General features: G+C 42.5%; 1 protein-coding gene across 1 annotated transcript in view; it reads right to left on the bottom strand.

The window, feature by feature from the left end:
• Window positions 1-9,373: 9,373 nt before the first annotated feature.
• The window catches only part of bsk146 (brain specific kinase 146), a 21,478-nt gene continuing 9,103 nt past the window's right edge, over window positions 9,374-21,748 (bottom strand). Inside the window, exons 2-5 of the mRNA XM_024261523.2 lie at window positions 11,692-11,931; window positions 10,778-10,980; window positions 10,404-10,595; window positions 9,374-10,327 (exon numbers count right to left, since the gene is read on the bottom strand). Of these exons, the coding sequence (XP_024117291.1) occupies window positions 9,608-10,327; window positions 10,404-10,595; window positions 10,778-10,980; window positions 11,692-11,863 (1,287 nt within the window). The 5' untranslated portion in view covers window positions 11,864-11,931 and the 3' untranslated portion in view covers window positions 9,374-9,607. The remainder of the gene's footprint in view (window positions 10,328-10,403; window positions 10,596-10,777; window positions 10,981-11,691; window positions 11,932-21,748) is intronic.

Here is a 21,748-nt window from a genome sequence, read left to right on the forward strand (position 1 = left end):
GCTGCAGGCTCACAGGGCTGAAGGGTCACAGGGCTGAAGGGTCGGGGGGCTGAAGATTCGTGGGGCTGCAGGCTCACAGGGCTGAAGGGTCACAGGGCTGAAGGGTCGGGGGGCTGAAGGTTCAGGGGGCTGAAGGCTCACAGGGCTGAAGGGTCGAGGGGCTGAAGAGTCGGGGGACTGAAGGCTCAGGGGGCTCAGGCAGACACTGGCTGTAGGACTCATGGCCTCCAGGGACTGCAGTCTCACCCTGAACACACTGTGGCTGTTTTGTCTGTGCCATCCCTCCATTAACGTTCAACTACAACAACTTTTATGACGTTATTCTTTCAAATCTTTATGAAATGTTTAAAAATGTTGTGTGCTGTTCTCAGGGCTGGTATTTTTCATGCTGCCATACTTGAGAGTGTTTCTGTTTTTGTAGCAGGGTTGGTTTTCTTTCTTTGCTGACATTCCAGCCTCGTTTCCAGCGTCTGATGGTGCAGGGGTGTTTGAGTTTAGCGTTACACAGGAACTGAAAACTCCTCGTGTCTCTGTGTGCCACTTTTGTGCTGTCTCATCACCTCTCCGGAGGTCTTGTGAATTAAACATTTTCTTTGTTGTTCCGTTTCATGTCTGCATTGCTTTTAGTCTACATCATCAATTTTGCCAAAATAGTCTCCAAAGAAGCTGCATAGAATCCTTTCAGCTTTCTGTCTTATGGGTTCCATAAAACCTCACTCCCAACCTTAATGTGCCTAGGATAGCACAAGTTAATCTACTTTCAATTCATTACAATTTCATCCGAATAGCAGTTTTAATCTTAAATCCTAAACTGTCTCGTCTAATCTCAACCTCCAGCAGATCATTTTACTCTAATCCCATGTCTGCAGTCACTACGTGGAAGATAGATCTTAAAATGTTGCATCTCAGTTTAAAAGTTCAGGCAACTGTCTAAGGAAACATTTTAAAGGGAAAAATCCTGGATGGTCATATAAATGAAACTGCTGAGTGCCAGACAAATTCTTATCTAACCTCGGTGGGATTGTTTTTTCAATCCTGTGTAAGTATTTTAAAAATGCTGGGAAAGCAGGAAGCTGTGCTTTATTGAAAGGAAAGGAAACAGAAAACACACTTTCAAATGTTAACATTAAAAGAAGATTTTTCACTTCCATATTGCTTTTTCTACACTTTCCTCCTTCGTGTGGCCTGTGTTATGCAAAGAGCAGATATGAATATATGATGAAATGAAACAGGTCAATTGAAGGAACAGCTGTTGTCTGAGAGAAAAGACACAAATATCACTCTGACATGGATCCTCTTTTATTGATTGCGTACAGGAAGACTACTGGATTGCAAAGGCAAAGCTGGACACTAGTTCTAGTTCTGTTGTCATCTATGTACTGAAACTCCACAGAAACCATGGATGAAATGTGACACCTGACAAAAAGACAAGAAATCCTCAACAACACATCAAACAACGCATGAGGTGAGGCGCAGCAGACACTGACTCTGAAGATGAACGCTTCATGAACCCTTCAGCACGTGAGAACATAGATCAATCACTGCAGAATCAAGAGGGTGTCATTCTTGGACTTGTTCTGTGGGACATGAGTCTGAAAACCTAATTATCCACCATCATGCTTAAGGAACCAACAGGCTGTCATTTAGAGCAGCAAATGATCGTCCGGGTACACTGTAGTGACTTCCTACAGAACCGCGGCGATGACTGATTTATCATCACAAGTTCCAGCAGGGATTTCAACTCCACAGCAGTCATTACTGTAAATGATTTTAAATAAAAACCCTGTAAAGTTCTGACAATACCTGGAAAATAACCATTCCATATTTCACTTCATTGTACTCTAGGTACACGAAAACCTCATCCAGTATAACCGACTGCAGGACTAGACTTACATGAAGGAAACTCGACAGGGTTGGAGTCAGCAGTAGATTACAGGAGAATCTGTTTGTGCAACAGCATAAAAACAGAGAAAGAGTGCCGAAATCACAACTTATTCACCCTTTTTTTTGTTTATGTGCTTCTTTACAGTCAAGCATCTTTCCATGGAAACCCTGTCTTCTCTTTTGTCACATTTTGAAAAGCTGAAGTCTACAGTTGATTTTGTGGGTTTCATTCATTCCCTAAATCTCTGCTTATCAGTCACTCTGTCATTGATTCTTGCTTAGTTTTAAGTCTGAAGATACAAAACATGTTGTCAATTAGATGTTTTTTTTCCATTTGACATAAAGCCCCTACTGCAAATTTGCTGTTGTGTTAGGGGTCCTATAAAAATTATTTTCATGGGGCCCAAAATCCCTAGAGGCCCCACTGCACTAATGTTCATCAGGGGAGAGTCAGGACTGCTGGGTCCATCCTCTATACTTCCAACTTCTGCAGGTAGTCTCTGATAAAGCTGCTTTAAGGAGGAGGGAAAACGTCTTAGAGAACAGTTCAGTCCAAAACTGTTAAGAGGCTGGCCTCTTTTATTGTTCCAGTGATTGAGATGCTTCTCTGCACCTCCACTTCGGGGTAACTTGGTTATGCTGAACACCAGCTTGAAGTTGCCTCTATCACAGCAGCCCTCCACATCTCAGGCCAGACTCCTGCTGCTCACGGGTGCTGCTTGGGGGAAACCGTAAACTGCCCCCCTAAAGTGTTGCAGAGGCTTGACATCTGGAGTGATCACAGGAGCTATGCTGTCTGGACTCACATTCCTGAGGCGCCAGTCTGGAGCTTGGTGGCTGCTCTCTGGGGATTTTTGTGACAGGAATCCACAAACCCAGCAGTGATTGCTGGAATCAGGGATGTGGTCAAACTGAAAAAGGAATCCAATCGTCTGGCTGCCTTGTGGGGCCCAAAGACAGCTGGTAGGTGTCCACAGTCCAACCAGCACGCAGCGTGAGCAACTGCAGAGGCAAAAGCTCCAGTCTTGGAAGAGCATCAGACCATCACTCTGCCTTAAAGAACTTCTGGTAAGGTGTTCAACCCCTCAGCTGGAGGAAGCAGCTCTCTCTAACACCCACATACTCAGCTTTGCTTCTAACCTCCACAACCACATGGTCCTCACACACATGAAACCTTTGAGTGATAGAAAATATCCTGCTAACATAAGTTTGTAAGAAATTAACAATAAAAATTGTTGTGTTACTTTTATGTTTATGCATTATAATTTCACTTCATATTTTGTGCCAGCTTTATAGACTAATTTTTACTTGAGACTTGAATAGAGAATACACACATTGGGAGAAAATAAAGACAGTAGAAAGTACTAGCTGTGTTTTTCTGTCTACCGTTGTTTTTTCTTTTCTAATTAGCAAGTCAACAGTGACTGTAAATAGTTCACAATTTCAAATGATTGCAGTCTGTATTCATTTAGGCCTCTAAATATGTTTGTAAGCACTTTGAAGGGTAACCAAACCCTAAATCAACTTTTTTTTACCTCTATAACTGGGCCTTTAAAAGTATGGTCTATTGGACCTTGACACATTTTTGACAATTTTAAATAAATGTGCATAATTCCAAAAATAATGGTCAAAACCCGTCTTTGTGCTGCCCCCTACAGGTTGAAACAAGGTATTACAGTTGAATTTTGTGATTGGTCAAAACCATTTAAGTCCCACGTCATGATCTGCAGCTCCAGTAATCATAACAGTCCTGCCCCCAAGCCCCACCCCTCTGACTAGATTTTCACATTTCAGCTGTGGGCAACTGTCCTGTTTGGTTATTCTTTAAAGGGCATGCGGAGAGTGTCTGAGTTTTAGCTGCATCAATAGACTTTGTGCAGAGGATGCACACTTCACTGTGAGACACATCAGAAAAGGAAATGTTGATTTTTGACTAGAACAGACAGGAGACTTTAACTTGAGTACTGTCAAACTAGACAGAAGTTAAACTTAAAGGTTCTAATTCATGTAAAATCGTTTTTTTTTTTATTTCAACATTTTCCTTTCAAACTTTTGGAAGCTTAAATGCCTCGTGCAGTGAAAATCGTGATTTTTCTTAAACTGCAATAAACCATTAGTATTTGTCACAGATGAACCCCCGTATAATTATTTTGTCACCCGCGGCCCGTGCCCTCTCTTCAAGCGTTCAAAGATCGCGCGGTCGCTCAGATTTTCTGCAGCCACCGATAAGTAGGTCATAGGTCGTGTGACGTCAGTACAGGAACATACAGCTAGATCCACTAGTGTTGTGATGACTTTCTGGGCATGGAATTACTTAACATAATAGAATTTGGACTGCAGTGGATTTGGGGATTCGAACGGGATAATGGTGAATAGGAGTGTGGTATTTGGGTGCAGTAATGTGCCGAAGAAGGGGGTCTCTCTTCATGAATTTACCGTTTCAATAAAGGAGAGGGGCGCTCCCCGGTCAGGGGGAGGCTTTGAGCCCTCCCCGGCCCTCCGGAGGAGGAACGCGGGGGGTGTACAGGCACCTGGCGGGCGCGCTCCGGACGGCCAGGGTGAGGCCGCCGCGCTGAGGGGGGTTTGTGGTTCCGAGGCCCCAGGCCGGGCATGAGGGGCGCCGTGGGTTCGCCGGACAGTCGTCCGGCAGCCGAGCCCGCACGAAGGGTTTTTACTCCCTCCCGGGGCCGTGAGGCCGGCAGGGGTGGCCTCCGCGCGGGGCGCAGGAGGACCCCGCCGGCCGTCTGGAAAGAGAACTCGCGCGGGGGTTGGTTGCGCGAGGGAGGCCGAGAGGGCGGCGGGGGAGCGAGCCCACCCGTCGCCGCAGCAGCAGCAGACACTCGGACGGGGGGGGGGGGAAACCTGCTACGACTTTTAAAGTTACGACTTTTAATTCCTCTAAATAGTCAAGTTTGATCGTCTTCTTGGCGCCATCGCTGTATGAGCTTTCACCATCGTCATCCCAAGCCCCTGTATCCTCAGATGAGGAAACCTCCGGTTCAAACTGGTAGGGCTGTACACCCTCCGAACCCTGTGTCGTTAAAATTCCTGTGTTTGATGAAGGCTCATCACCTTCATCCAAAGAAATATCCGCTAAATCGTGGTCTACGTCGCTTCTCAAACCCTCCGCCATTGTTGTTTACACTCTGGGATCCCTGAAGAGACGTCACGCGCAGCCCCCGCCCATCACCACCTATCGCCCAAATTTAAAGCTGTGCGCGACCATAAAATGATCAATAAAATCGCGCTGGATCATTTTAAGTGAATATTTTTATCAGATTCGTTTTCCAAGTTCCATTGACTTTCTAAATTTAAAAAAAAAATTTGCCACTGCACAAGACCTTTAAGACTCCGACTTTGCTCCAGTGAACTTTGCTAGATTTCTGTCTGATGTCGCTGCTTTTTCCAGCCCAATCTGTTTCTAAGACTGTCAAGCTTTGAGGCCACAGCTCAACATGTTGATGAATCAGGAGGACTGCACGAACGTTGTCTGCCTCTCTCTGAACACCCAGGATCCACTTGCTGCTTGGAACTGACTGACAGGAGAGCAGCCACCAGCACAGGCAAGCCCGTACCAAGACTGTCCTTTGTTCGGAGTCCCGAGGCTGCCAGTGAGGTCAGAGATTGTCATGAGCTACCATCTGTATCACCACTTCAGATGCTGAATGAAAATGCAGAATGTAAGGACACTCAGGCTCCTGGCTCACAAAAAACATGTTTGCAGCTAGACTTGTATCTACATCAGTTCTACAGCTTGTGGCAGGAGACACCTGGTGCAAGTTTGGTTTTACCAGCAGAGACTTTTTAGATCATGCAGCCTCATGTCTGCAAAACAAAAGGAGACAAAAATCTTTTTCTGATCTTCAAAAAGAGTTGAAAAAAGCAGAATCCATTATTTTGCTCCTTGAAGAACACCCAATCCTACCAAACTCATTAAAGGCCTTTGAAAAAACAAAAGTACATTTAAAATATGCAATTCAAGCCAAGACCCATTGTTCTCATGCTTCATTTTTAGTCCACAAAGTGTGTGAGATAGTTACACAACATGAACACACATTACACAGAGAGAGACTTTTTTTTAGATTTGTTTTTAGCCCTAGTGTGCCTTAAGAGATCCTAACACAGGTTTGGACAGAATGCAAGAGCAGATAGAAACTGTGCTACTACAAAATATTCACATCACAACATTTTACATGTTTTTTTCCAGTTATTTTCCTAGTTTTCATGAATCTATTTGTGAGTTGACAATCATGCAGTTTAGAAAGGTTGGTATTTCTTTTTTGATTTTCTCAAGAATTAATATTTTTTGTTGTTTTCAGGCAAATATTTTTACTGAATCTTAGGGAAAAACACATTTGTAAAACTAAAGCAAAATCAGGAAAAACCCAAAGAGAAGCATTGCAAATAAGTTCAGGAGTAAGTAAAAAGAGGCTTCCTTATCAGATTGCTTCTGTCTGAATCCCAACACTTTTTTTGAACAAATGCAGAGGTGGGCTTTCAAACACTGCACTTATTCATATGAACATGACCATAAAGGAATCCAAATTAAGTAGAAGTAAAAAGTAGTCAAAGAAAAGAGTCGAAATAAACAGCTTGAGTTCTGAGCAACAGTTTGAAGATATTGCAGTTTCCAAAAGGACACATGTTTAAAATGACCAAAATGGCTTTGCGTTCTTCAAGACGAGGAATTTTCTGTTTTAAAGGAATGCAGACTTCTGTTTTAGGTCAGCAGGTTTGTGGTCCGTCTCTGGGATGGATTCCAGACTGTGAACTCTTTGTTCTATCATAGTCAGACCAACAGTATAGATACAAAATTGTAACACTGGGTGATGCAAATACACAATCTCAGTACTATCACTCATCCCTAAACTGTATGGTTTGAATATTACAAACACACCAGTAAAAATTATTTGGACATTTGCAGTACTTTCAGAGAGTACAAGTACCAGTTTATCATGATAAATTGACCATAGTAAAAGATAAAAAGTTTAGCGTTGTGACACTTCTGCACTTGTAACTAAGTAAAGGTTTTTACTAGGGATGTCCCGATCAGGTTTTTTTGGGCCCGATCCGATTCCGAGTCATTTGATTTTGTGTATCTGCCGATACCGAGTCCCGATCCGATCCTTTTATAAGACATTTAAAACATGAAGAAACAGATTAGTGTTGTCCCTTATTTATATTTCATTAACCTTCTTTTATCATTAAAAACTTAATAGAACACTTAAGTAGCTTTAATAAACAATTAAAAAATACAGCAAATATAAACTAGGAAAGAAAATACTATTTTCTTCTTATATAAGTGATAATTAGTCATGTGAGAAAGTTTAGTGACTTTAGCTTTAACATCTTTAGAGCTATTGAACATTTTTGACCAAATGTGATTCCTGTTCTCATTTAAAATTCTTAAAAATAAATTACGACTTTGTTTTAGCATAAAATTTGATGAGTGTTCATGAATAGCTGATATCATTATTAGTTTTAATTAGGGCTGTCAGATTTGTCGCGTTAAAAACGCATTAATCTGACATGTGCTTGACGCCGACAATTTTTTTGACGCATTAATCGCGGACTTTCTCATACGTGCCTTTCCATACCGCGCGCGCGGGCGTCCCCCCTTTAACTCACAGGCTGCTCTCACTAGATCACGGGCGGGTCTCCAAACACCGAGCTGCGAGCTAAAACCGGCCGGCGCTAGGACCTGGAGAGCTCCTGCACCCTAACCCGGCTCCGGTTCGCGTCCAGTACCACTAGTGATGGGTCGGTCGCGAACGAAACGGCCCTTTGAACCGGCTCTTTGAAGTGAACTACGGGAGCCGGCTCCTCGCTGGGAGCCGGAAGCCGTGTCTTTTCTCTCTCACTCCCTTTTTTTCTTTGCATGTCGCACGTGATTGGTCAATATGTGTTTGTGCCGTGAGTGTTGCGCTGAGCAGAGGAGGAGCGGTAGTTACACTGACAGCAGCAACAACAGGAGCAAAGCACACACGGAGGGAAAGCCTCTCTCTCACTATCTCTATTTCATTTATTACTGTAGTTCAGCAGAGGAGGAAAAGATTTGGTCCTGACAAAAAATGAACATTAAAGTGTTATGGAAATTTTATTTTTGATGTTTTTTATTTTATTTTACTGAACGTTGATTGAAGTTTTGAATTTAAAATGTCCTTCACTTGCACTTGGGCTTTTGTTAGGCATTTTATGTTACAGCCTTTTATTGTTAAGAAAGTTTATCTCAATGCAATGTTACAAAATAAAGTATTTCTGATGAAAACTATTAATTTTACTATTCTTGTTTTCATAATTAATGTAGAACTGCTAAATTCCACGAACCACACATTTTTTTCCTTAAAAAAAGGCCACATGTAAATTTGCGATTAATCGCGAGTTAACTCCAGACAAAATGCGATTAATCGCGATTAAAAATTGTAATCGCCTGACAGCTCTAGTTTTAATGTATTAATTTTATTTATTTAGTTATTTTTAAGATTATTTGCTTATTTTTTAAGTTCTTAAGACATCACATTTTCAGTTTTATTACCACAGTAGTTAATTTTCTTAACTGTTATTTCTCTGTCAGATAAATCAAACAGGCATATCAAAGGACAGCTGGGGTCCTAAGGAGTTATATCACGGCGCTAGCATGTAGCAGATAACAGCTGCTGTGTAGCCATCTGTCTGCAGCATGAAGAGCTTCACATTAAAAAGAAACAAATACTGTCTTTTTCTGTTGGAATACCTTTAGAGGTTGTTGTTTGTGTTATGACAAACCAATAGAGACACTTGCTGTCAGTTTAAAAGAGTTATTGATCCCGGAAGTTAGCTTTCTAGCTAGCCTTGTTTACGTTAGCCTTCTGCTTGAGCTGCTGCCGTTTTCTGCTGCGTTTTCTGGTGATGACATTTTGTGATCTTTTCATGACATGCAGACTACTAGTGAAGTATTTATCCGGAATGATAAGATGAAATATAAAGCTCTGATCTTAATGAGAATTAATGAAATATCCAATCCTGATCGGACAAAGGAGTCCGATTTCCAATCGAGTCCTCGAACATGAGATCGGGCCCGATTTCCGATCACGTGATCGGATCGGGACATCCCTAGTTTTTGCCCACCTCTGAAAAAATGTTTAAACTGAAGCCAAGCACAGCAGAACAGTCGACTGAACGACTCAACACTCTTTCAGATGGAAAACAGAATGGTGCCTCATAAAAAAGATTTAGATTTAGAAAAATAACCAAAACTGAAATCTTTTTGAGTCATACTTAAAGAACACAGATCCAGGCATGAATGTTTTTATGTTACTCTGTCAAACAGCTGATTCCTCCTCCTTTGAGTCAAAAATACAAATCCTTTGTATCTCGGCTCCCTTGATGGGACATCCTCTTTCTTCTTATTCATTAGGTTTATGATGTTTTTTGCTGGAAGTATTGCTTAAAGAAACACTATTTGGTTTTTCTTTTTGGACATTTTTGGTGACTGGATTTCTAACACAGAGAGTTCTATTTTTTTTTTTTTTTTTTTTTTTTTTTTTTTTTTTTTAACAGTAAGGTATTTTAACACAGACATCGCTAAGTTTTCAGTGTAAACGACCTTTCCTTACAGGAAATGTGTGCTTCCAGCAAAGATGCTCTGGTCAAAATGAGCTTAAAGAAACTTGAGTCTTCTTTTCAACGCATGCACAGCTACCTAACTGAAGGGGAGGTATTAAAGTGCAAGCTCCTGGCCACCTCAGACACAAATTTCAATGGGTGTTGCCACCAGCATCCGGCCCCCCGGCGAGCCGGTCTCCCGCGGGATGCGCTCATAACTGTTGGTGGACGACACGGAGCTGGTGGTGGAAACAGACACAAAGTGATGGACGGATTCCTTCATCCCTCCTTTGGTGGCGCCACCACTTCCCCTCTCCACTGCCATGGGAGAATGGGATGACAGAGTCTGCTGCTTCATCCTTTCAACCAGCAGCTCCTCATCTTCTTCACCTGATGACGATGCAGAGTTGGTACCTTCCACCTCCCCTTGCACACTCCCTCCAATTTCTCTTTTCCCTCCATCAATCCTCTCTCCTCCTCCTCCACTTCCTGTGCTGCAATTGTTGTTGTCATTTTCTGCATCCAGCATCCAGGAGTGACTAAAGTAGCTAAAGACTTCTTTGACAGAGCAGCGGCGGTCCTGCTCCACGGACAGCAGGCGGCGGAACATGCGGAGCGCCTGCTCGGTGAAGCGCCTCCACTGGGAGGGCACAGCACTCGTCCTTCTTCTCTGCCAGCGGATGAACTCCTGGTAAAAGGTGTCAGATGGCATGGCCTTCTCCCACGGGAAGTTCCCAGTCAGCATACAGAACAGCAGCACCCCAAAAGCCCACACATCAGTGCTGTAGTCTACACAAAAGCCCTCATGGCGGGAAGCATCACAAAGCTCGGGGGCTGTGTAGGGGATAGTGCCACTCACCTAGAGAGAAACTCAACTGGTTACAACCGAGGGAGAGAGCAGACACTGAGGAGCAGCAAACTTCAAATATACTCACTCTTTTCACAGGTGAGCCGGCTCGACGGGTCATTCCAAAATCAGACAGCTTCACTTTTCTGCACTCTCTATCAAAAATGAGGACATTTTCCGGCTTAATGTCCCTGTGGACCAGCTTCCTGCAGTGAAGATAATCCAGGGCAATGGCTACTTGGTGTACACAGCGCTTTGCTATGGCCTCAGGTAGACCAACCTGAAGAACAGAGAGAAGAGGAGCTACAGGACAAAAAGGCCTTTTCTCCACTACAGGAAACAGTTTGCATCCCTCTGAGTTTCCATGAGAGTCACACCACATCATGAACAGAATATTAAGAGTTAAGCAGGATGCATCATGGGTGTTAGTCATGAGGTCAGTTACAGCTAAAGAATGTGTACCTGTGGTGGGATGATATCAAAGAGGTCTCCTGCCAGCGCGTACTCCTGTGCAAACACGTAGTACTCATCTGTCTCGAAGGCGATGCCAAACATGTTTATGATGAAGGGGCAGGGTGACATGTAGAGGGAGATGCTGTATTCCCGCAGAAAAGACTTTAACTTTGTCGTCTTCTTTTTTAGAAACTTCAAAGCCATTTTTGTACCTTTAAGGACAAAACAACAGAGATTTTCTTTTTGAAAAATGCGGGTCCTGCTTTAAGCAAACTTTGGTATTTTATAAAGAAAAAACTTTAAAAAAAGAAGCAGCCATTGAAAAGTTTTTTAAGAGATCAACTATGTAACAGAGCAATGTGAAAACTTCTGCAGATATAACGAAATATACATACATTTATTGAAAGAATATTAGTTTTGCACTTCAACACCAGTCCAGTCTCTAAAGAGTTTTTCAAATTCATATGCATACCTCACGTGAGAGCCGTTCAACCAGAGGACAGCTTTGTCACCTGAAGAGTTTAAACTCAAGCACCATGCAACAGCATGAGGAAATAGTTGGATGGTCACAGCCCCACAGGTCCTAATCCATTCGCCACTGTCTGCGACCTCAGATTTACAGATCAGATTCTTTGTGCATTGGAATGTTCAGTATTCAGTATTATTTTTGATTGTTCTGAAACCCAAATGAATGCCCAGATAAAAGCATACGATCTGCATTATGGATGTTGAGTGACCGCAGCTACTGTCAAGTTTTTAGGGAATCTTCAAAATGGCTTCTTTTCAAAGATTAAAGTTGAACTTCTGACCCATATGCACATGAAGAGGCTGGGATCAAATACCTTTAGGATTCTGGAAAAGAAATGTTTACTGCTTTGAACAACAAACAAATGAAGGCTTGGTTGCAGGCATGAGGCCCTCACCTCGAATCTTGTGGATGACCAGGTCCACTTTTCCGTATGTGCCCTTGCCCAGCTCTCTGATCACCTCGTAGTACTTATTCACTTCCAGCCTCTCAAGATTCTGGGCAGCAATCAGCTGCAGCTCATCCAGGATGTCCATGTTGGCTCGGGAACCCAGCGGAGAGGAACTCATGTTGGCAGCAGCTTTCGTCAGCGGAGTAATGGAGAAAAGTAGGGACTGGGAGGTATCATGTGATGCAGCTGCACAGAAACGAGAAGAAGCTCACGGTTTAATATTTAAGCACAATAACCATTTGTACAAACAACATTACAAACAACTTAATGTTTTAAGGCATTTCTTTCATTGACATTGCAGCTGGTGCTGGGGATCTGTTCCAAAAGTCTACAAAGCAAACTTGGTTTCATGTTGTTAAGGAGCTGATGAGCTACAAAGCTAACATGACCTAACATGACTAATAACCCTTCTGTACTAACCCACACATGAATGGGCATTAATGAAAACTTAAAGGTCTGTGCATGAAAATTGTTCATTTCAGTCAGAATTCAAGGATTTGTGGCTAATTGAAGTGTTTATCGTTGGTAGGGTAACCTTACAGCCATTTTTCTGTATCATTTAGAAACAACATATTCAAGGAAATAGTTTGAGAAATGATAAAGGTTTGTCTGCTGGTGCTTTCATGATGGTGTGGACAAAGAATTTAACTAAGTAGATCATACAAACAAAGATCAGGGTTTAAAAACATTTAAAACACGTGGACTGCTTTCAAACAAACTGATGATATGTCTGTCAAGAAAAAACCTTCAAACCAGCAAATTCTTTAGTGTTTTTATTATTTTCAAGGTCAGCTCTGATAACCCTTTTTTTGTTAAACACATAATCTGCAGCGCAATCGTCACTGAAAATGTTAATTATCTGCAGTGAAGCCTTAAATCACTCTAAATGCTGCACGCCGAGGGGAGGGGCTGTGAGCCCACAAACCCGTTACACTCCAGCACATCCGTCCCCTGCTGCCGTCAGATGATTCTTATTGAATGCTGTCTTTTTTTCCCTCCTCTTTGCCGAGCGGCCTGACCTGCCCAGTCCTAACCTGCCAAGTCCTGACCTGCCCAGTCCTAGCCTGCCAAGTCCTGACCTGCCCCTCCCTAACCTGCCAAGTCCTGACCTGCCCAGTCCTAACCTGCCAAGTCTTACCCTGCCAAGTCCTGACCTGCCCCTCCCTAACCTGCCAAGTCTTAACCTGCCAAGTCCTGACCTGCCCAGTTCTAACCTGCCAAGTCTCGACCTGCCCCTCCCTGACCTGCCAAGTCCTAACCTGCCAAGTCCTGACCTGCCCAGTCCTAACCTGCCAAGTCTTAACCTGCCAAGTCCTGACCTGCCCCTCCCTAACCTGCCAAGTCTTAACATGCCAAGTCCTGACCTGCCAAGTCCTGACCCACACCCTGCAAATCCTGGAACATCTGCAATAAACAGCAACTTAACTCATTATATAACTATACTTTTGGACAACTGAACTTCTTTGACACATTCAACAAAGAACTCGGTCAGTGCAAGGTTTGTCTCCATCAATCTGATTAGAAGTCTTCTACCTGTGAAGCAGCCTTCCTGCTGTGCTTCTCTAAAGGGGTGTGCTATTTTTGTTTTGGTTTGAAGTTGACATGAAGGCTTCCACTGCTGCTTCAGTGAGGGTCTTGGTGTGGGGGTGAACAGACACTCTCTCTTTCTACATTCCGTCATCCACCCCAGCAGAATACAAAACTCGCCTGAGCGCAGTCAGCTCACCTTTGCACTAATAGTGCACGTGACAGAATGAAATGCCATACATGTGTGTATATATATGCATAAGTGTGTGTGTGTGTGTGAACTGTAGTTTTAATGTGTACATGTGTGTGTAAAGATATTTGAAGCCAACCGGTATATATGGAAAAAAAATTTTTAACTTGTCCTGTCCAACAGCTGAGCCAACAGATGTGGGCTGAGAGCTTCTTGTGTTGGGCAGATTTTACTGTCACAACAGGGATTTATTGAGTATAAACCCCTGTTGTATTTAATCCTAAACTTTATTTATATTGATTATGTTTTATTTTATTTTATTTATTTATATTGATTATTATTATTTATTTTTCTTTGTTCTCTGACCGGACGGAAAAAAGGAAGGGTGGTAGGGAAAAGAGAAAGATGATGACAACAGAGGGAAGCAACATCATAAAATAACCAGGACTAAGTGACAAACTAGAATGGGCGGGGCCTGTCTACACACACACTCTATAGTTACACACACACTTGTTGGCCAAAAAAGTCTCCACATTTAAACTAAACATAATGTACTAAATTCAACTGTTACAGCAGCTCACACGCTCCATCATACAAACCCATTCAGATAAAGACTTTCATTCTGTCACACAAACGGTTAGTGCTAAGGTGAGCTGACACCTGTGCTCAGGTGAGTGTTTATGTTTCACTGAGGTGGATGGTGATGGAATGTACTCAGGGGGAGAGCGCCCGGCCATCCCCACGCCAAGACCCCCCGCCAGGGCAGCAGCTGCAGCCAGGACCCCCCAACACCCGCCATGGAGCCGCGGAGAGAAAACGCCCGCCGGGCAATCCTGCCCTCTTGACCAACATCTCCCCGTGAGATGATGACAAACTTGTTGCTTTGTGATTCTGCCCCCTCCTACTTGTTATTCATCCTCCAACTTCCTTAAGCCTTTTTTCTTTTCTCTCTCCCCTTTCTTTTATACTCTAATATCCCACTCTCGACTTTTTTTCCATATGGTCAAAAAAGATATGTATACAAAAATAATCCATAATAATAAAGTTTAGCCTCAGATACAAAAGGGGTTTATACAATTAAACACCTCATGTGTCAGAAGATTCATAATCCCAATTGTCACATCTGTCCAACTACAGGCTTTCTGATCTGTTAACTCAGCTGTTGGATATGACGAGTTAGAAAAAAAAAAAAAAGTGTCTTAAAGAAAAAAATGTTCTTATCAGCATCTCAAATTGAGATGAGAAGGTACTTCTTCAGTCTGAGACGTTGCTTTTAGTCTATTTTTTGTTCTTTTTACCTGAAAGTACCACAACGGCAGACTGCAGGGCTGATTCAGGAAGAAAGGATTAGTTAAAATGTGTCGTCTGCAGTGGACAAAGAAAGAAAATCAAGCTCATGCCTGGTTAGTTTGTGTGAGAAGTTCTGCTCCTGTTTTAGAGCACTAAAATCAGTCAAATGAGATCCACATGTGACACTAAGAGACTACAAAGGTAAAGCATCTGTGATGATTCAAACTACAACCTGGTGTGTTTGAGGCTGAGGACAGAAGTGAAGGCTAACAGCTAAACACCACTGTCTGCATGCAAATCTCGAATCTCGGCAGGTATCAGTCATGTCTGACTATGCTAGTTGAGGGCTTGCTCATCATTATCATTATCATGTAGGCGCCGTCTTTTAAGTCTGTTGAGGTGGGCTACTGTGTCGGCTTGAGCTCCTTTTTTCAGAGAGCTTTTCCAACTTCCTCTGTCATGGGAAGAAGCAGTCCAGGTGGTAGGATCTATTTGGAAGTCCTTCAAGTCTCTTTTGATGACATCTTTATACCGCAAGCGGGGTCGTCCAATTGGTCGTTTACCATCTTTCAGGACACTGTGTAGAATGCAGCGAGGAAGGCGGCTTTCGGGCATCCTGTGAACATGTCCCACCCATCTTAGACGGGTAAGTCTCAGAAGGGTTGATAAGGGTTTAGAGCCAGTAATATTGAAGAGTTCTTTATTGGTTATTTTATCTTTCCAAGTCACCCCAAGAATGGCTCTTAGAGATCTAGTATGGAAAGCACTAAGGCGGTTTTCCTGATGACGGTTTGTGGTCCAGCAGGAAGAACCATATAGGAGAGTACTCAGGACACAAGCTTCGTAGACTCGCACCTTGGTCTTGATGGCAAGAAGTCTGTTTCGCCACACACGCTTCTCTCGCTTCGTCTCCCAACCCTTCACTCCGACCTCCAGTGCTGCCATTATGTGCCACCAGGTTTAAAGCTGAGTAACCGCAGCGACAAGGAGGCACAACTGACTAAACCCTGAGTGCTTATGCAACCAAGTGACAAGCTGAGCAGTACGTTTAGTGAGCCAAAGCAATGATCACATCCCCATGATGGAAGCCACACCGCCCTCCAACAAGCACAACTCTTCCTGCTTTTTCTGTCATGAAAATGTTTTATTGTGCTTGTGAATATCTGCAGTCCAGTTGCAGCAACACAAAAGTGCAGCCTTTAACAGAATACTGGCGTGCTGAGAAGAGACTGAACACAGCTGCAATGTTTGTGTGTGTCAGGAACAAACATGGGAAAAGACATAATGGCAGAGGACTGGTGAAAACAGCAGCAGATGCTGACGAGGACTGCTAGGTTTCTAGAAGTAATAAATCACCCTCAGCCAGCATCTTTACTGACATCACACCACTGCAGACTCCCAGTGCAGTTTTTAACCTCATTTAGAGGCAAATCCAAAGGTCAGTACTGCACAGATTCATATTTTACTTTTAGAAGAGATCATTGATCTCAACTCTAAATTAATCTTAAAAATAAGATGTACCCAGCTGTTAATTAATGTTTTGTTTCATCAATATGTTAACTTGTTTGGTCTATTTCCACATTCTGAGTTTTAGGAAACAAAGATGAAAAACAGGTTTTATTATATAACCATGTGGAACTCTGTGTGCATTTGTTTTGCTCTAACCTGCATCTACAAAAACTCAGTAAAATGTTGTGTTTGACCTAAATCAATTATTGAAGCACCAGAAAGTAGCACCACTCATTTTTTGTTTCCATATAATGTCATGCAACAAGAGAATTGAGGTCAAAAATAAAAAAGCTAAAGTTGATCCAGTTTTCACATGCACTCAGAGGTGAATAAACTCCTTTCATTGCTAAACACTTCAAAACATCAGTTCATTGGGGAGAAAAAAATATACACAAAAAGCTAAAGTTTTTAAAGCCTAATATATGCAACAACATGAGATTTTCTATCATCATGAAAAAGTTAGTTGCAAAGTGGAAAAGCACAAACAACAACAAAAAGTCTCTTGCAGTGAGATTCTTAAGGCTCAGATTCCTGCAGTACCAGAAGAACAAACAACAGAATGACGCTATGTGGCAAGCATTTCCGGTTCTTCAACTTATTTCTGACTCCACCCCAAAAGTGGTAAAACACTTAACAGACCTTTGGTGACCCACCAAACTTCACTAATCAGTGCAGGAGGCAGGAGCTGAAAAGAGTGTAAAAAGTGGGGGATTGACTCTACAAGGACAGTGGTTGTGATGCTACGCTATATTACCAAAAGTATTGTCACTTCTGCCTTGACTCTCATATAAACTGAAGTCCATCCCATTCCTAACCCACAGAGTTCAATGCTGGTCCTCCTTCAGCAGCTATTCCAGCTTCAACTCTTCTGGAAGACTGTCCACAGGCAGAGGAGTGTTTCTAGGAATTCTGGACCATTCTTCCAGAAGCTCATTGGTCAGGTCACTGATGTTGGTGGAGAAGGTCTGGTCTCAGTCTCTGCTCTAATTCATTCCAAAGGTTCTATGGGGTTCAGGTCAGGACTCTGTGCAGGTCAGTCCAGGTCAGACTCTCTCCATGTCTGTATGGACCTGGCTTTGTGCTCTGGTCACAGTCATGATGGAAGAGGACGGACTGCTCCAAACTGTTCCTACAAGGTTGGGAGCATGGAATTGTCTAGAATGTTTTGGTATCCTGAAACATTCAGAGTTCCTTTCACTGGAACTAAGGGGCCTGAAAAACAAGCCCACACCATCATTCCTCCTCCACCAATAAAGTCTGAAATGTCCCGTTCTCCTGCAACCTCCAAACCCAGGCTGGTCCATCAGATTTCCAGATGGAGAAGTGTGACTCCTCCCTCCAGAGAAGGCGTCTCCAATGCTCTAGAGTCCAGTGACGGCGTGCTTTACTCCACTGCATCCACACTTTACATTGTACTTGATGATGTGTCTGGATGCAGCTGCCGCCATGGAACCCCATTCCATGAAGCTCTCTGAGTACTTAGACTGATCTGAAGGTCACATGAAGGTTGCTCTGTAACAATTGACTGCAGAAAGTCTACGACCTCTGTGCACTATGTGCTGCAGCGTCCGCTGACCCCATCCGTTTAAGTTGACCACCACATCTGGTGTTCCCAACTCTTCCATGTTGTTCTGATAGAGCTGACAGTTGACTGTGGAAGATTCAGGACCTTTCTCCACTGAATTTGTTGTACAGGTGTCATCCTATGACAGAGCATTCTTTCAATAATGTTTGCAGAAACAGTCTGTATGTCTGAGAGGTGAGTTTATACAGCTATGACCAGAACAAGTGATCAGGACACCTGATTCTGATCATTGGATGATTGAGCCAATGCTTTTGGTTATAAGGCATCTGCCTTGATATGTGTTCAAATAAACTTCGTTCCAAACCAAAAAGCAGAAAACATGACAAGGCTTTTCTTGCCTTTGGTTAACCTCTGGTTAACATGGAGAGGCCACTCGTCTTATTTATAGTTGAAGGCTTGTGAAAGTTTGAAGCATTTTAAGCTAAGACAACATGTAAAGGTCTGAAAAAGCCACACCTCTCGGTTCAAACAGTGTTGGGAGGTTGTTCAGTGCAATCACTATTTGAACTTTATTGGAGCAAAATGAAATAAACAAAGATGTATTTTCTTTATCCTGCTACATTTAGTACTCCTCTTACATTATGATGCTGGAACCTTTATTGCAGATCAAAATAAGCCGTCTGTTTAATCTCGTGATTTTGTCATTTTCCAGCAGTGCAGAGTGGATCGGAAGCAGTTTTCCTTTATATGGTGAAAATACACAGTGCATTAACATTATGCGTTTATTCCGATTACTTGTTTCCATGTAAACATAGCTACTGTGTTCCTCGTATGAACTGGTATCTGGATCCTCCGGTTCTGGGTCAAAGGCAGCAGATGCATCACAGGAGCTCTCTGATGCTAGCAGCCTTAAACATTGTGCTATCTTTTGGGGTCCAGATTCCACCACCGTTACATAGAAGTGTTATGCCTCCCATGACAAAAGTGGACAGGATTTCATGTGTGCCATGGACACCAGTAGAGATAAAAAATGATTAAAGAAAAAAAAAAGTTCAGCACACTGTCTTGGGGGTTCCAGACGACCCCATTCCCACTGTTAACGTGCCTAGGATTGCACAAGGGTTTTAAAGCATTTTAAAACTTGATTCATTGCAGAATTACTGCAAAAAAGAGTGCTGAGAATGGCCCAGAATAAAAACCAAGTGACAAGTGATAACAAAGACATCAGAACAGCGCTCAAAGACCTTACTGCATGCATAACAGTAATGAAAGTTGACCTAACGCCACTTTTGGAAGAAGCTGAAGAGACCAGAAGACTTTGAGCCCAGAACAAACGAGACAACAGGTTTGAGATTCTGGAGAAACGAATGGACGAGGTAGAACAACAAGAAGGGTTTTAAAATGTGTTAATTTCTGGTTTACAGATAGAACCTCAGGCAAAGGATAGCACTTCTGGCCCTAAGGCTAATGCTAGCTTCAACTGCTGTGTTTACATGTGCAAAATGTCCTTGATCGGATCAAAGATCATATTAGAATGAAACTGCGTACATGAGCCTGAAAAACTTTATCCGATTTAAATAAGTGGGAATAACATCTGCCTTTATTCAGTCTGAACACGACTGGACACAAGAATTGACGTGATTTTTTTGCACATTTCTGTATTCAGGACAGGGCTCTGCAACCTGGAGCTGCTCAAAGAGTCAGTTCTCCCGGGAATCACGGACCGCAGTCTGAAGCTCACACCGTAACAAAGCACCCCCCAGTTTGCTCGTGGAGAGCAGCTGATCAGCCCTGTTCACACTCCAAAGACTTCTCTGTACTGCCACAGCCTCTGCATGACGTAAAGTCCAGCACAGCAATGACACTCGATCATTGTTTACATGAACCTCGATCTGATCAACAATCGCTATAATCCACCTGTCTTGATCGAAAGGAAACTTGGATCCTTCATCACCCATGATGCGAAGGAGAAATGTGAAAGGATGTGCTGACTATCTGACCAGAGCGAATGCTGAAATGACCAAACAAGCCAGGATGCTTAAGCGGCAAAACAAAATTCAAAACTTTTATAGCACTTGGTCTACTGGACTGGTTCAAGGTTCTGGTTGTCACCTACATGAAAGACTCTGGGATCTACCACTGTCTCTAAAAGTCAACTGTGAGCCGGATTTTGAGCAGAGTTCTGACCTGCACACAGCTTGACCTCATCTTATTCAGCTGCACTCAAACTCTGTCAAAACCAAAATGTACTTAGTCTTTGTCATGTGATTTATTGCTATTTGGGGATTTCTTAATGACTGGAATCTGTGTTGGTATACTACAAATGACTGATCAGAAGAGCTGGATCATGATAATTTAGGTAAGGAAAAGGAAAATATGTAAGTTAAATAAAGCAGAGCAGGATTATATACATTCATATTTTTATCTTTTATTAACTTGCCTTTTTGAAATGGAGTGTACGGATTGTGGGTTTGTGTTGACAAACTTCTGTAACTTTTAACATGACCGTTAACAGGATGGACGACCGGACGGATAGATGGATGTACTAACATACCCTTGAACAATAATGGTAAATGTCTGGACAGAACAAACAGAATTCTAAACGTTATATTTGTTTCTCAACCTTTTAAGGTAATCAGTGTAATGAAGACGTTCAGTCTGGTACACACACATCACCAAATTAAATATCAGCATTAGGTAGATCCTTCTCAGTGACATGATAATAACTGATATTCTGTTTTTGTTGTCATAATTCTGATACTGGATGTTAAACCAGGGGACCGTTTCAAGGAGCAGGTTTAACAAATTCGGAGTTCAAACCTAAACTCAGAATTCAGTGAATCAAAACTCAGAGTTTTTGGTTTTAGATCAACTGAAAAGAGTTGATTCAATCTACTCTGAGTTGTTGGAACCAGAATCAGGTGCGACCGTTGCAACAATAAAAAGTCCTGATCTATGGATCAAAGACAGCACGAATCACCATGGCAACGGGAACAAACATCTTTAGGGTTCATACTTCACAGTGACAGAAATTGTTGTGTTCCTACAAGCATATGTGACTACAAGGGCATTTTCATCAAGAAGATCAACACAGCTGCAGTAAAACAGAGAGAAAATATCTGCAGGTAATGGGTACGTCTACATTTGAATCATCTCAGTTCAGGAGAAGAACTCAATCATGTCAGGAAGGTCATGTTGTTACTTCAGGAATGGTTTTGATCTGTTAATAATTTAATATGTTTCATGCAGCACGGTAGATGTTTTAAACTCTTTTCTCCGGAGTTTACGGTTTAATGATTTCCAATGTTAAAGGTTTAAAATGAGGAAAAGAAAACTCTGTATTATAAATAGTGAGTCCCTGGAAAAACTCACTATTTATAATATTGTGTCCTCAGAATCCTCTCCCGACATAAATAACATTCCCTCTGGATTAATCCAGCCTCCTCTCTACATGATCCTCCATGAACAGACGTGTCATTTTGGTTTCTGCGTGGTGGAAACGTGACGTCTATAACGTGAATGTTCTCAGAATGTTGATGAGGAAGTTCTATTTGAACATCCTTCACTCTAAGGGGCGGAGACTGCAGAAACTCTGAGTTTCCTGAAGGAAACCTGCTTCACAGACTCGGTTGCCATAGTGATTGATTCTGAGTTCATCTTAACCCACTTCTTGAAACGGGTTTGATTTCACCCACTTTTACAGGTTTAAGCTATCTCCGTTTCTGAAACCAAAAACTCAGAGTTTTCCTGAATTTCTAGTTCATGAACTCAGAGTTTTCACAAAACCTGCCTCTTGAAACAGGCACCTGGGGCCCGTTTCAAGAAGCAGGTTCAACAAATTTAGAGTTCAAACCTGAACTTAGAGTCACTGGACTCAAAATTTACGGTGGCCCTGAAGGCTCACAACACAACACATAAAGATGGCAACGCACACAACACATTAACACCCACAACACTTCAAC

This window comes from Oryzias melastigma, unplaced genomic scaffold (genome assembly GCF_002922805.2).
Source record: "Oryzias melastigma strain HK-1 unplaced genomic scaffold, ASM292280v2 sc00221, whole genome shotgun sequence".
Classification (NCBI taxonomy): domain Eukaryota; kingdom Metazoa; phylum Chordata; class Actinopteri; order Beloniformes; family Adrianichthyidae; genus Oryzias; species Oryzias melastigma.